The 16,529-nt window shown below is 44.8% G+C and overlaps 1 protein-coding gene across 2 annotated transcripts in view; it reads left to right on the top strand.

Annotated features, from left to right (window-relative positions):
- Positions 1-16,529, top strand: part of iqgap2 (IQ motif containing GTPase activating protein 2) — a 424,926-nt gene that overhangs the window by 247,866 nt on the left and 160,531 nt on the right. For both annotated transcript variants that reach the window (XM_072516040.1, XM_072516041.1), the window contains 6 exons: positions 11,666-11,733; positions 11,898-12,011; positions 12,364-12,542; positions 13,970-14,057; positions 15,781-15,944; positions 16,171-16,258. In XM_072516040.1, the coding sequence (XP_072372141.1) occupies positions 11,666-11,733; positions 11,898-12,011; positions 12,364-12,542; positions 13,970-14,057; positions 15,781-15,944; positions 16,171-16,258 (701 nt within the window). The remainder of the gene's footprint in view (positions 1-11,665; positions 11,734-11,897; positions 12,012-12,363; positions 12,543-13,969; positions 14,058-15,780; positions 15,945-16,170; positions 16,259-16,529) is intronic.

The following is a 16,529-nucleotide window of genomic DNA, read 5'->3' as shown; positions in this document are numbered from 1 at the left end:
ACCACTGAAGAACAAACCATTGAGAAACTCAACGAGATCTTTGTGTGATTCGGAAATCTAGAACAGACTGCGAGTGACAATGGGCCACAGTTTACAGCACAAGAGTTTGAAGATTACTTAAAGATATTTTATGTTTGGCATATAAAGTTAGCATCTTACCACCTATCAATGAATGGTTTTGCTGAAAGGTTTGTCCAGTCCTTGGAACACGCACCAAAGTGTTCAAAAGACAAAGGTTCACTTCAGCGCCGTGTGAACATTTTTTTAGAAGCAGACTGAAATACGATACATGCGATTATGCAAAGTTCACCAGCTTTGCTATTGATGTAAAGAAAGCTGAGGGACTACCTATTTGATTTACTCTTGCTAGAGGTGACATCTGGTGTGAAACCAACAGTCACAGATCTTGGGATGCGAAAGTAACTCGAAGAAGCACTCATTTAAATAAGGAGAATCTGTGTTAGCACGCAGCTACAACACTAATGACCGTGGGTCCCTGTGGCGGCATTAGGTCAGACTGGTCCAATATCCTGCATGGTCCAAATGACAGATGCAGGCGTGTGGAGGTGCCACATGGATCATTTATTGTCAACACGCATTTGTGCGCCAGTGCTAAAACTACCTCAAGAGGTAATGGTCTCCATTCCATCTGACTATGTAACTGTTCATCTACAGAAGAAAAGATTGCATCAGAAGTACCTGCTACTAGTCTTCCCTGGGAAGGGATGAAGGGAGCCAGTGGATGTTGTTTGATTCATTGATTTATTGTCACATGTACTGAAGTACATTGAAAAGTGTTTTTTTTTTTGCAGCCAAGGGAACGTACCCAGTACGTACATAAGAGACAAAAGAATAATCGACAGAGTACAATGACAAATAGTACATTGACAAATAGTGATTGGTGTGCGGAACAAGGGCCAAACAAAGCAAATACATGAGCAAGAGCAGCTTAGGGCATCGTGAATAGCGTTCTTACAGAGAACGGGAGGAGGGATGTCCGAGGGAGAGTCGTTGAGTCCAGTAGCGTGGGGAAGAAACTGTTCCTATATCAGGATGTGCGGGTTTTCAGACTTCTGTATCTTCTGCCTGATGGAAGGGTCTGGAAGAGGGCAAAGCCTGGGTGGGAGGGGTCTCTTTTTTTTATTTGGATTTTCAGGGGCTTTCGATAAAGTCTCACATAAGAGATTAACGAGTAAAATTTAAAGTGTGTGGGATTATGGGTAGTGTATTGAAATGGATAGAAAACTGATTGCCGGACATAAACATTCGGCCAATCGAACCTGCACCAACCCTCTGAAAGAGCAGCCTACCTAGGTCCACTCCCTCACCCTATCCCCGTAACCCCACCTAACCACATCTTTGGACACTGGGGCAATTTAGCGTGGCCAATGCACCTAACTTGCACACCTTTAGACTGGGAGGAAACCGGAGCACCCGGAGGAAACCCACACACACACACTGGGAGAATGTACAAACTTCACGCACACAATCACCCAAGGCTGGAATTGAACTCGGGTGTCTAAAGCTGTGAGGCAGCAGTGCTAACCACTGTGCCGCCGTGCTACCCCAATATATAGGATTGATTTAGATGAGGGAGGGTAATTGGGTTGTTGAGAAGTTTGGATCCTTCTTGGGGTACAAACCTCACGTGAACAAGAATGAGGTCTTCCTGGTGAATTCCCTGGGTCGGGGTGTAGACCTGGGAACCTTGCCATTCAAGCTGTCAAAACAAAATTCAGGTATCTGTGAACCCTGTGGTTCACAGGGGTCATATGACTAGAGCGTGTACGAGTGAGTTCTTCCCAGATGTGGAGGATAGGTGCGAGAGGTGCTCTTGGGCCTGGTGAAGCAAGTGCATATGCCTCCTGGTTGGGTCCTAGGCATTGGTGTTTGAGACTCTGCCGATGATCATGGGGGCGAGATTGGAGCTGTGCCCTTTGGTGCCAATTTTTAGTGTACCAGAGTTGCTGGAGGGGAAGGGGGAACAATGTCATGGCCTTCGCCTCTCTGATTGTGACGGATATTACTTAGAACATAGAGAACATAGCACAGTACAGGCCCTTCAGCCCACGATGTTGTGCCGACCATTTATCCTAATCGAAGATCAACCGAACCTACACCCCTTCAATTTACTGCTGTCCATGTGCCTGTCCAAGAGTCGCTTAAATGTCCCTAATGACTCTGACTCCACCACCTCTGCTGGCAGTGCATTCCACATACCCAACACTCTCTGTGTAAAGAACCTACCTCTGACATCTCCCCTATGCCTTCCTCCAATCACCTTAAAATTCTGTGCTCTCGTAACAGCCATTTCCATCCTGGGGAAAAGTCTCTGGCTATCCACTCTATCCATGCCTTTCATCACCTTGTACACCTCTATCAAGTCACCACTCTGCCTTCTTCGCTCTAGTGAGAAAAGCCCTAGCTCCCTCAACCTTTCTTCATAAGACATGCCCTCCAGTCCAGGTAGTATCCTGGTAAATCTCCTCTGTACCCTCTCCAAAGCATCCACATCATTCCTATAATGAGGCGACCAGAACTGGACACAATATTCCAAGTGTGGTCTAACTAGGGTTTTATAAAGCTGCAGCAAAACCTTGTGGCTCTTAAACTCAATCCCCATGTTAATGAAAGCCAACACACCATATGCCTTCTTAACAACCCGAAAACTTTGAGGGATCTATGTACGTGGACCCAAAGATTCCTCTGTTCCTCCACACTTCCAAGAATCCTGCCTTTAATCCTGTATTCAGCATTCAAATTCGATCTTCCAAAATGAATCACTTCACATTTATCAAGGTTGAACTCCATCTGCCACTTCTCAGCCCAGCTCTGCATCCTGTCAATGTCCTGTTGTAAACTGTAACAACCCTCAACACTATCTACAATTCCCCCAACCTTTGTGTCATCGGCAAACTTACTAACCCACCCTTCCATTTCCTCATCCAAGTCATTTATAAAAACCACAAAGAGCAGAGGTCCCAGAACAGATCCTTGCGGGACACCACTGGTCTCCGACCTCCAGGTGGAATACTTTCCATCCACTACCACCCACTGTCTTCTTTCGGCCTGCCAGTTCTGTATCCGGACAGCCAAATTTCCCTGTATCCCATGCCCCCTAACTTTCTGAATGAGCCTACCAATGAGGAACCTTATCAAATGCCTTACTGAAATCCATATACACCACATTCACTGCCCAACCTTCATCAATGTGTCTCATCACATCCTCAAACAATTCAATGAGGCTTGTGAGGCATGACCTGCCCCTCACAAAGCCATGCTGACTATCTTTAATCAAACTATGTTTTTCTAAATAATCATAAATCCTATCTCTCAGAATCCTTTCCGATATTTTACTCACCACAGACGTAATGGGTCTGTAATCCCCAGGGATTTCCCTATTCCCTTTCTTGAACAGAGGAACTACATTTGCCTCCCTCCAATCATCCGGTACTACTCCAGTGGAAAGTGAGGACGCAAAGATCATCGACAATGGCGCAGCAATCTTCTCCCTCGCTTCCCGTAGTAACCTTGGGTATATCCCGTCAGGCCCAGGGGACTTATCTATCCTGATGCTTTTCAAAATTTCCAGCACATCTTCCTTCTTAATATCAACCTGTTCGAGTCTATTAAGCTGGTTCACACTGTTCTCATGAGCAACAAGGCCCCTCTCTCTGGTGAATACTGAAACAAAATATTCATTTACGGCCTCCCCTACTTCCTCAGACTCTAGGCACAAGTTCCCTCCACTATCCCTGATCGGCCCTACTCTCACTCTGATCATCCTCTTATTTCTCACAAGTGTAGAACGCCTTGGGGTTTTCCCTAATCCTTCCCGCCAGGGCTTTTTCATGCCCCCTTCTAGCTCTCAGTCCATTCTTGAGTTCCTTCCTGGCTACCTTGTAACCCTCTAGAGGCGTGCCAGATCCTTGCTTCCTCAACCTTGCATAAGCTTCCTTCTTACTCTTGACTAGAAGCTCCATTTCTCTTGTCACCCAAGCCTCCTTCACCTTACCATTCCTTCCTTGTCTCAGTGGGACAAAACTATCCAGCACTCGCAGCAAGTGCTCCTTAAACAACCCCCACATTACAGTTGTGCATTTCCCCAAGAACAATTGTTCCCACTTTATGCTCCTCCGCTCCTGTCTAATGGCAGTGATAATTTCCCATCCCCCAATTAAATACCTTCATATACTGTCTGTTCCTATCCCTCTCCATGACTATGGTAAAGGTCAAGGAGTTTTGGTCACGGGCACCAAAATGCTCTCCCACCGAGACATCTGACACCTGGCCTGGTTCGTTACCGAGCACCAAGTCCAATATGGCCTCCCCCCTAGTCGGCCTATCTACATATTGAGTCAGAAATCCTTCCTGTACACACCTGACAAAATCTGCTCCATCCAAACCATTTGCACTAAGGAGGTTCCAGTCAATATTAGGGAAGTTGAAGTCACCCATGACAACAACTCTGTTACTTCTGCACTTTTCCAAGATCTGCCACCCAATCTGTTCCTCTATCTCTCTGCTGCTATTGGGGGGTCTGGAAAACTCCCAATAAAGTGACTGCTCCTTTCTTGTTTCTGAGTTCCACCCATACTGACTCCGTAGACAAACCCTCCTCAACTACCTCCTTTTCTGCAGCTGTGGTGCACTCCCTAATTAACAGTGCCACTCCCCCTCCTCTTTTACCTCCCTCCCTATTCTTCTGAAAACATCTAACAACCATTCCTGCCTCTCTGAAATCCATGTCTCTGTAATGGCCACAACATCGTAGTTCCAAGTACTGATCCAAGCTTTAAGTTCATCTCCCTTATTCCTGGCACTCCTTACATTGAAACAGACGCACTTTAACCCATTCCACTGAGTGCAACTTTGCCCTACCAACTGTCTATCCTTCCTCGCAGACTTGCAGCATACTATTTCTGCCTGTTTAACAGCTTCCATAGCTCTGGGCCCCATCCCTCTGCCAAACTAGTTTAAACCCTCCCATAGAGCTCTAGCAAACCTCCCACCCAGGATATAGGTGCCCCTCGAGTTTAGGTGCAATCCGTCCTTCATGTACAGGTCCCACCTTCCCCAGAAGATATCCCAATGATCCACATATCTGAAGCTCTCCCTCCTGCACCAGCCCTGTAGCCACGTGTTCAGCTGCACTCGCTCTCTGTTCCTTGCCTCACTTGCACATGGCACCGGTAGCAATCCCGGAGATCACTACTCTGCTTGTCCTGCTCTTTAGCTTCCAACCTAACTCCCTAAAATCACTTTTTAGATCCTCATCCCTTTTCTTAGCTATGTTGTTGGTGCCTATGTGCACCACGACTTCTGTTTGCTCCCCCCCCCCCCCTTAAGAATCCTGTAGACTCGATCCGAGACATCCCTGGCCCTGGCACCCGGGAGGCAACATACTTTCTGGAAGTCTCATTCGCGTCCACAGAATCTCCTATCCATTCCCTTAACCATTGAGTCTCCTATCACTATTGTTTTTCTATTCTCCCCCCTTCCCTTCTGAGTCAGGCTCAGTGCCACAGAGTCAGGCTCAGTGCCAGAGACCCGGCCGCTAGGGCCTTCCCCCGGTAGGTCATCCTCCCCACCCAACAGCATCCAAAACCGTATACTTGTTTTGAAGGGGAACGGCCACGAGGGATCCCTGCACTGTCTGCCCCTTAATTTTCCTTCACCTTACTGTAACCCAGCTACTCTTTTCCTGTACCTTGGGCGTGACTACCTCCCTGTAACTCTTCTCTATCCACCCCTCTGCCTCCCGGATGATCGGAAGTTCCTCCAGCTCCAGTTCCCTAACGCGGTCTCTGAGGAGCTGGAGTTGGGTGCACTTCCTGCAGGTGTAGTCAGCGGGGACACCGGTGATATCCCTCACAACCCACATCCTACAGGAGGAGCATGCAACTGCCTGAGCCTCCATCCTCTATGATCTTACAGAATGTAGCTGCGCTGTGAACCAATTGGAACTCCGCCCTCCGACTCTGCTCCCAGTCAGCTGCACTCTCTGTAAACCCCTGGCTCCCTTCGCGCTCTTTGAGGAAGTGTAGGAAATGAAATGAAAGGAGCACCTTGCTCCCTCCTCGCCTAGCTCCTTCAGTCACCAAACTCACTATAGCACTCAAATGCACCCAAATTCAGCACTCAATCACCAAACTCACTATAGCACTCAAATGCACCAAAATTCAGCACTCAGTGCAAACAAAGTCAGCACTGTAAGCTGGCTCACCTTTATACTGTGTGACCCGCCTCTGAAAACTGGCCATATCCAATTAACTAATTAACAAGCTCCAGCTGCAAGTAGAACCTCTGTTTAAAGCTGATTGAAAACTCACCTTCTTCTACACCCAAACAGCAACTTTTAAGTTAATTAACAAAATTAAAATGAACCCTTAATATCCCCCAGTCACCAAACTCTCACTATAGCACTCAAATTACTTGGATGGAGGTCGGCAGTGCCACCAAGGGCTTTGGCGGGTTGGGGCATGTATGTGGCAGTGTTTCTGCAAATGGAGAAAATGAAATTTGCCCATAGGCGATCAGAGGGAGGGATTTGACTTGAGGCCATTTATCTCTGTTTTCAAAGATCCGTTTGTCACCAGCAATTACTAGGGTGGCGGTGGTGGTGGGGGGAGGGGAGAGAGACTTGGGGGAATTGTTTTGGGAGTAAAATTAGTTAATACATAAAGATATAAAATGACAAACTGTAACATGGTTCTGCGTGTTTTTTATGATTGTGGAAACTTTTGTATTATTTGGAATAAAATATATTTTTTAAAAAGAGAATGACAAGTCCTGGAAGTACACAGTGAGAAATAGATACCCACCTGATCGTCTATCTTATTGACTGTTATTATAATGTAATAATATGATGTTCGCACTTTTGTATTGATGTAAATGACTTTTTAATATTCTAGTTATTAATTACGTTGGATCTTCGAAGTAAACGGGGAGCGATCTTATATTTGAGTTATTGTAGTTGTGTGCAATGTCTTTTTAAGAACTGAGTCACATGACTTATTGTGACATCATCAGCCTTGGGGAGTCTAGTGGCAAAATTTGTAAAGTGAAGACCTTCTCAGTAAACCTCTATTAACCATGCATCGAACCCATGTGGATCTGCAAGCCAGTTTATTTTATATTGTTAGTCTAAAGATACAGGTACGGTAAAGTCACCTGAGTCCCAGGTGACCATATGCTGCTTTCCCCTTTGAGGGGGGGGGGGTGAGCTGACTGGTGGTGATTTAACCTGAGGATCACCACACATCCGGCGAGGGGCAAAGTTGAGAAGGCAGACCTTTCATAAATAACCTCAGCCAGTACAGGAATTGGACCATTGCTGCTAGTGTTGCACCGTATCACAAACCAGCTGTCTAGCCAAGTGAACTAAGATACAACAGACATGAGGAGAGTTCCTTGCTCCTCTGAATTGTGCCATGGGACTTTTTAAAATTTATTGGGATAGACAGGACCTTAGCTGAAGGATAGCACCTCTGTCTGCTGTTGAATAGTGTGACTTTGTGCTTCTAGTTGTCTAGCCTGTGGAATGCCATTGCTGGCGGTGCCAAGAGAGGATGCTCCACTCACTAATTAATCAGCCTTTGCTGCTCTTCACATTTTGTCAGAGAGATCAAGAGATCGGCAGAGTAGTTGATGACACCTCAATTTGGAGCGTTTTGGCAATGGGATGCTTTAAGAAGCAATAAAGTGATTCTATTTTTATTTAATCTACTTGTAGCCTCCTCCTCCCACCCTTGTGATGATCTCCTCTGTTTCGTTACTTTGTTGGACTGAGGAGATGCTCTGTAACTTTGCTATGTCAGACATCCCAGAAATTGTGCTTTTCTGCAGGATCTTGCTTCATTTGTAAGTGCTAACCAGACACTTTGTAATTTTAACTGCTGTTTTGTATATGTGTATCTTTTGAAAAGGTTAATCAATTTACAAAAGTGAAAATTATATGGGGAGGAAAGAAAGCAGACCTGAAGAAAAAAGAGACACCAATACGGAAAGGAGGGGAATATGAATGAAAATCTGATATAAACATGGTCTTCTCCACAATTTCCACATTTCATTGAAAATGTACCCTATATATTTTGGCGTGCTTCGGGTTATTTATGATTTATGTACGTCAGTGGTTTTCTAGAACCTTATTGGATTTGACTCGGGAAATTGTAGAGACATTTTCAGGTATTCTCCCAGAATATTTCTCTCGGGTTCACCTCCCAGGAGAGTTTTGTTGGTGGGTGAGATTGCCCCATTGACTGATATGTTGAGCTTAATTAAGCTCATAGAGTTTGTTGTAGGATGTTGATTATCATTTGGTAGGTCTTTGTGAAGTCTTTGTAGTCTTGTGGGTTAACTGCATGTATTCATTAACTCCAAGAAGTTATGTGGATTCAAGCTAGGAGCTGTCTCCATGCTTGCTTGCACACACAGCTCTGTCCAACTCTAGAGTGACTCCCAAGTGTGGGTCATGTGTTCTCCTACATCACTGTGGGTGATACTGTACTTGTTAACCCTGTATGTGCCACGCCCTTATATTACAGACCTCGGGCGAAATTCTCCCCCAACGGCACGATGTCCGCCGACTGGCGCCCAAAACGGCGCCAATCAGACGGGCATCGCGCCGCCCCAAAGGTGCAGAATGCTCCGCATCTTTGGGGGCCGAGCCCCGACATTGAGGGGCTAGGCCGGCGCCGGAGGGATTTCCGCCCCACCAGCTGGCGGAAACGGCGTTTGTTGCCCCGCCAGCTGGCGCGGAAATGACATCCCCGGGCGGCGCATGCGTGGGAGTGTCAGCGGCCGCTGACAGTTTCCCGCGCATGCGCAGTGGGGAGAGTCTCTTCCACCTCCGCCATGGTGGAGGCCGTTGCGGAGGCGGAAGGGAAAGAGTGCCCCTACGGCACAGGCCCACCCGCGGATCGGTGGGCCCCGATCGCGGGCCAGGCCACTGTGGGGGCACCCCCCGGGGTCAGATCGCCCCGCGCCCCCCCCCAGGACCCCGGAGCCCGCCCACGCCGCCTTGTCCCGCCGGTAAATACCTACTTTAATTTACGCCGGCGGGGCAGGCAATTTCTCGGCGGGACTTCGGCCCATCCGGGTCGGAGAATTTAGCGGGGGGTCCTGCCAACCGGCGCGGCCCGATTCCCGCCCCCGCCCAATCTCCGGTACCGGAGACTTCGGCAACCAGCGGGGGCGGGATTCACGGCGGCCAACGGCCATTCTCCAACCCGCTGGGGGGTCAGAGAATGACGCCCCTCATGCTCCTTTGTCCATTTGTATAAACCATGAAGGAGGACATAGAACATAGAAAATACAGCACAGAACAGGCCCTTCGGCCCACGATGTTGTGCCGAACCTTTGCCCTTGATTAATCATAGATTATCATTGAATTTACAGTGCAGAAGGAGGACATTCGGCCCCCTGAATCTGCACCGGCTCTTGGAAAGAGCACCCTACACAAACTCAACACCTCCACCCAACACCAAGGGCAATTTGGACATTAAGGGCAATTTATCATTGGCCAATCCACCTAACCCGCACATCTTTGGACTGTGGGAGGAAACCGGAGCACCCGGAGGAAACCCACGCAGACACAGGGAGGATGTGCAGACTCCGCACAGACAGTGACCCAAGCCGGAATCGAACCTGGGACCCTGGAGCTGTGAAGCAATTGTGCTATCCACAATGCTACCATGCTGCCCTTAAGAACAAATAAATCTACACTATATCATTTTACCGTAATCCATGTACCTATCCAATAGCTGCTTGTAGATCCCTAATGTTTCCGACTCAACTACTTCCACAGGCAGTGCATTCCATGCCCCCACTACTCTCTGGGTAAAGAACCTACCTCTGATATCCCTCCTATATCTTCCACCTTTCACCTTAAATTTATGTCCCCTTGTAATGGTTTGTTCCACCCGGGGAAAAAGTCTCTGACTGTCTACTCTATCTATTCCCCTGATCATCTTATAAACCTCTATCAAGTCGCCCCTCATCCTTCTCCGTTCTAATGAGAAAAGGCCTAGCACCCTCAACCTTTCCTCGTAAGACCTACTCTCCATTCCAGGTAACATCCTGGTAAATCTTCTTTGCACCTTTTCCAAAGCTTCCACATCCTTCCTAAAATGAGGTGACCAGAACTGTACACAGTACTCCAAATGTGGCCTTACCAAAGCTTTGTACAGCTGCATCATCACCTCACGGCTCTTAAATTCAATCCCTCTGTTAATTTCATAGAATTTCATAGAATTTACAGTGCAGAAGGAGGCCATTCGGCCCATCGAGTCTGCACCGGCTCTTGGAAAGAGCACCCTACCCAAGGTCCACACCGCCACCCTATCCCCATAACCCAGTAACCCCACCCAACACTAAGGGCAATTTTGGACACTAAGGGCAATTTATCATGGCCAATCCACCTAACCTGCACATCTTTGGACTGTGGGAGGAAACCGGAGCACCCGGAGGAAACCCACGCACACACGGGGAGGATGTGCAGACTCCGCACAGGCAGTGACCCAAGCCGGAATCGAACCTGGGACCCTGGAGCTGTGAAGCAATTGCGCTATCCACAATGCTACCGTGCTGCCCCTGAACGCGAGCACACCATAGGCCTTCTTCACAGCTCTATCCACTTGAGTGGAAACTTTCAAAGATGTATGAACATAGACCCCAAGATCTCTCTGTTCCTCCACATTGCCAAGGACTCTACCGTTAACCCTGTATTCCGCATTCGTATTTGTCCTTCCAAAATGGACAACCTCACACTTTTCAGGGTTAAACTCCATCTGCCACTTCTCAGCCCAGCTCTGCATCCTATCTATGTCTCTTTGCAGCTGACAACAGCCCTCCTTACTATCCACAACTCCACCAATCTTCGTATCTCTGCAAATTTACTGACCCACCCTTCAACTCCCTCATCCAAGTCATTAATGAAAATCACAAACAGCAGAGGACCCAGAACTGATCCCTGCGGCACGCCACTGGTAACTGGGATCCAGGCTGAATATTTGCCATCCACCACCACTCTCTGACTTCTATCGGTTAGCCAGTTCGTTATCCAACTGGCCAAATTTCCCACTATCCCATGCCTCCTTACTTTCTGCAGAAGCCTACCATGGGGAACCTTATCAAAAAAGGACAAATTTGGATATCAGGAAATAATAGCTTTCCACTGTATCAAAGCATTGTAGGACAGGAAATTTGCACTAGCGAGTAAACTTGATGGTGACCTATTCATCAGGAGTTATTGGTACCACAGTATTATAAGCATGCCTTAAATATAGACTTTGGACATATGCAACAGTCTGAATTAACAACTAGTGAATTACCCTGAACATCCGATTAATGAACTGGGCTGTACATTGTCCTGATGGGATCGGATGTGGTAATAGTAGCCAAACAGGTAGCAAATTTGGATCCTGGAGGGAACCTTTTTTTAAGTAAAAAAAAATCTCTCCTTTGTGATTTCCAATTTTTAAATTGATACAAGCAGTTCAGGGATGTGATCACTTCAGACTCCTTCCCTAATAGCACACTGAGTGTACCTGCCAGATAGACTGCAGTGGTTTCATGTCCAATCCTGCAATCAGAAAATGAGAATAGGCATAAAAAATTAGTTGTTCGCATGTTAAGTCTTTTCATGTGTTTGATTTTATTGCAGTCTGTACCTGTTCAAACTCGGAATAGCACCACAAATCCAAGACTTGCTGGGAAAAGTGGATTTTACAGGTAGATGTCTTTATCTGCCATTTTTTATTTCAGAAAAAGTTACGGTGAAAAGATCCCAATTCAGGAAATGTCTTTGGTAATCTCATTTTAAATGCAGCGTGTAGAATTTGTTGGACCGGATAATTTTGCATAATTAACATGTAACATTATCTTTTCTCTTACAGAGGAGGAAATAAGTAACATGCTTAAGGAATTAGAGAAGTACGGTATTCAGATGCCTGCGTTCAGTAAAATTGGTGGAATTCTGGCAAATGAACTTTCAGTTGATGAAGCTACTTGTGAGTATGTGGTTATTATAGACTGTTGAGAGTTTAAGTAGATGATCAAAAAACAATGTGCACTACGTATGTCAAATCTTGTATCAGGAATTGTCCCAGGTGCTGAAACATTAACTAGATATTGGTGCTTCTTTCTGTAATGGGAAATTAAGTTGTAATAAAATGCCAAATGGTATCGGAAAAGTCAGCTCATTCAGATAGATGTAAGATCATTATAAAGGTTTACCCTTATAATGGCCGTCGCTTTTTACTGATATGTTTAATTTGAAACGCCAGTTTTGTTTGCAAGTATATTAATGCCGCATTATAACATTTTCGTGTTGAATTCCGTTTCTTTTATTTCCCTATCCAGTGCATGCTGCGGTAATTGCAATCAATGAAGCAATATCTCGAAGGGTTGCAGAAGAAACCATAAAGACTCTATTGAATCCAAATGCCATTTTAGCTAATATCGAGAACAATTCAGCTCAGGATTACCAAGATAAATTATTTCAGGCCAAGCAAACAAAACAAGAGAGTGCCAAAAGCAAGGTAGGATATCCTGTTCAATTATTGTTGTACACTTATAAAACTGGGAATTCTAGCTTCTTGAAGTCAGTGGTTGACAATAGTTTAAATTAATTTTCCACTGGGCGGTTATTGGCGTGCTGCTGCTGAGCTCTTCGTCTATTTTTCCTATCTTTTTGATAATGGTAATTGCAGAATTCACTTTCCTTAAAAATAAAATTCACCAACTATTCTAAGACTAAAAATTCACAAACTGTGTCGTCAGGGTACATAATTGCTTCATGAATTTTTCTGCACTGTGGTTTGGATTACTAGGATGTGTCCTGTTACATTTACAAAACTTGACTGAGAAGTCCTTGTGCACTACTGCAAATCAGAAAATTCTGAGATTTTAGCAGTGGGGAAGGTCATTTAGCTCATCATGCCCACCTTTAATGTTAACCTTCCCGACTTCCTAGGCTACCTGGGTGGCATGGTAGCACAGTGGTTAGCACTGTTGTTTCACAGCACCAGGGTCCCAGGTTCCATTCTCGCTTGGGTCACTGTCTGCACGTTCTCCCCGTGTCTGCGTGGGTTTCCTCTGGGTGCTCCAGTTTCCTCCACATGTCTCAAAAGACGTGCTGTTAGGTAGTTTGGACATTATGAATTCTCCCTGTGTACCCGAACAGGCGATTTTCAAAGTAACTTCATTGCCGTGTAAATGTAAGCCTACTTGTGACAATAATAAAAATTATTGTTATTACCTTGTCCTTCTCCGTTTTCCTCCTCTAGAATCACATAATTTCACTCTTACTTTAGTCTTAGGGACAACCTCCTCAAGCTAGATTCCTTCAAAAATAAACTACAATTGTCATGGGGGTTTGAGGAAGTTACTTAATTTGTGTGTCCATTTTCTGGATGGAACTTGTAGGAATCCAGAAACACGCTACTTCAAGTGTCGAATATCATGGTACCCGGGAAAAGGGATGATGGGAAGCACTTGCTCAATAGAATACCTAAACTACTTAAATGATTTCTGAGTTCCACAGTCAAGAATTTGTATTATGTTTAGTTGTTTTTTTTTAAAATGTATGTGCAAACAAAAAGCTAGGAGGAAATGGAGGGCCCAACCCCAAGTCACATTGATTTGAGAAGAATACATAATTTACTGGAGTGATTTTGGGTGAATTGGTTATTGTCCTTTCCAACCTGAAATAAAGGATGCTAGATACTTTAAATTACATGTTGTTATTAACTTGAATCATTAGCGAATTTTGCTGAGCAAGGTTTGGGCCACCTGCCTAAATCAGAATGTTATGTCTGCCAAAGTGCCTTGCAGAAGTTTTTACTTTTAATTTGCATTTCTGAAATAGGGTTGAGAAATGCTTTGCTTTGAATGTGCCCTTCCTTGCATTTTAATCTTCTATTTAGAAATTGCCATGAACAAAGTTCATTTTTTCTTCTGGTTCTAGAGCAATTCTATTAAAGCAGAAGAGAGGGATATGTATGAGGAACTTCTGACCCGTAGGGAGATTCAAGACCACGTCGACACAGTCAATGGTGAGTTGATACTTTTTTCCTGATCTTACGTCGTATTTACCTGAACACATACATATATATAGCAGCAGCGTGTACCAGCTACAAGATGCACTGCAGGAACTTACCAAGGCTCCTTAACCTTCCAAACCCACTATCACTACCTCGTCTAGCAGGACAAGAATAACCGACAAATGGGAACACCACCAGCTGGGAGCTCCCATCCAAATCACCAACCTAACTTGGAAATACATCACTGTTCCTTCGCTGTCGCTGAGCCAAAATCCTGGAACACCCTCCCTAACACCACGTGGACTGAAACGGTTCAAAAAGGTAGCTCACGCCCACCTTCTCCAGGGCACTTGGGGATTGGCAATAAATGCTAGTCTAGCCAGTGAAGCACACATATCCTGAATGAAAAATAAATACATGTACAGTGTTTTTTTTCAGTTAGCATGATCATGATACAGGAGAAGCTAGGTAAGTATATGAAGGATTAAGTTGAGTGAGTTAGATGAGGAAGGATGGGAAGAGGCTCAAATGGAGGTAAATGCCAGCATGGCCTGGTAGGGCTAAATGGCTTGTTTCGGTGCTATGTTTTCTATATAACGTTATGTAATCCATATGCTATCAAAAGAATATTGCTACTTTATGGTGAATTGAGTACCTCCAACTCTTAAACACAAGCTTCAATGAGCATCACCTGCTCTCAATTCACTGAAGCAAGACCCAGTTAACTCTTAAAAGGGCCTGCATTTCTAATAGTGTCATCTTGACCCACTACATCCCATCTGGTAACTTCGCTTTACCAGTTTGACATAACTGCATGACTTGCTAGGCCATTTCAGAGGGCAGTTAAGAGTCAACATTGCTGTGGGTGTGGAGTCACATGCACGCCAGGGCGGATTTCTGCCTCTAAAGGAAATTAGCAAACCAGCTGACAATTGTGACAAGTTTCATTGTCTCACTATTGCTGAAATTATCTTTTAATTTCAGATTTATTCATTAATAGGATCCCCCCCCACCCCCGTGCCCCAAGAACAATTAGCTTGGGCCTCTGGAGTACTAGCCTAGAAACATTACTGCTCTGAGTCACCATTTCCCCGAATTGCCGATGAAGATGATGTTGCTGCAAGAAAGACCCTCATTGAAACCTGAGGGTCAATGAGTCTTGAGTTTCACTCCACAATTAATATTGTTTTACTTTTGAAATAGTGATATTTCACAAAGGCAAACACTTATTAGACTAAAATACAGATAATTGTGACCCAGTTTGTTTTGTCGTTTCGCACGATCAGAATTAAGTGCAGTTGCTACTCTCCTGCTAATTGACTCTTAATGTGTTTCTTGTAAAATTTGCAGAAATAGAAGTATTTTGTACGCTTGAATCACTAAAATCATTATTCCACAATATCAAAATAAAATGGAATGTGTTGAGCAAATCTAAACCAGCAAATAAACTTTCATTGGCCTTATTTCCTCGGCTTGCTGTTCAGCATCTTCACTATGTTAGTGGCAAACTGACCTGAGGTTCATTATCCAAGCTATTATTTTGCTGGACTGCATGTAATTACTTCTGTTTCACCAGCACTTGGTAACCTTTCGCCTTTATCTCGAATAGATTGAATGTTTTAAATTCAACGTCATCCTTCTTTCCTTCCCCAAGTAACTCGGATAAAAGAAATCCAACTGTAAAAATGTTGTGCTTTACTATTTAACTAATTGCTTCAAATATCTTCTTCCCTAGTAAATAAAGCTCTACGGAAGGTGAATGAAGCCCTAGAGAAAAGTGATCAGGACAATTTACTGGCTGGTCTGCAGATCCCTGCACTGAGACTTGTGGGAGTGCAGCGGGAGAATTCAGCTTGGTATCTAACACATCTGTCTGCTCATAAAGAACAGAAATTGCAGGTAGAAATTTTGTTTTTTCAAGTAAAAGCTATTGATTTGCCATTGAGGTACATTACCATGCTGTTTTGCTTTCTGTTCAGAAGAATTATTCATACATTAATTTTATTTTGGCTAGTATTGCCCATCAAGGCCACTATTGATGCCGTGTAGCTTGGGTATTAAAAACATGTTGAAAATGATATTCTTGTACATTCAAAGTTTATGTATATTTTCTTCTTTTTCCCAGGAAGATCATTTTTCTGGTATGCTTAGCAAGGATGATCTTCAAGCAGGAGTCAGCCTTTCCAATGAGCAGGCGGGAGCCCATAAACTTAGTAAGTTTTATTTGTTTTGGACCTGTGCTGAGCTACAATTTTCTTTTATTGATGGATTGACCTGTTGAGTAGTAAAATATCCCATGCTCCTTTCTGCACCCTCCACAAGTTCCCATTGCTGATGATTGGTGAGGGTGGAATGTAATCTTGCCCCACATGCTGGCAAGAGTGACCATGCACTTGGTTGTCTTTCTCTTGTCTCTTTTGTGTGGCTTCATGCGATTGATTGGCATTCTTATCACAGCATAATGCTGCTGCACCAGATCCTGTA

The sequence above is a fragment of the Scyliorhinus torazame genome, chromosome 9 (genome assembly GCF_047496885.1).
Source record: "Scyliorhinus torazame isolate Kashiwa2021f chromosome 9, sScyTor2.1, whole genome shotgun sequence".
NCBI classification, from domain to species: domain Eukaryota; kingdom Metazoa; phylum Chordata; class Chondrichthyes; order Carcharhiniformes; family Scyliorhinidae; genus Scyliorhinus; species Scyliorhinus torazame.
Note: the sequence above shows the minus strand (reverse complement) of the source record. Positions and strands in the feature narration are given on the sequence as shown.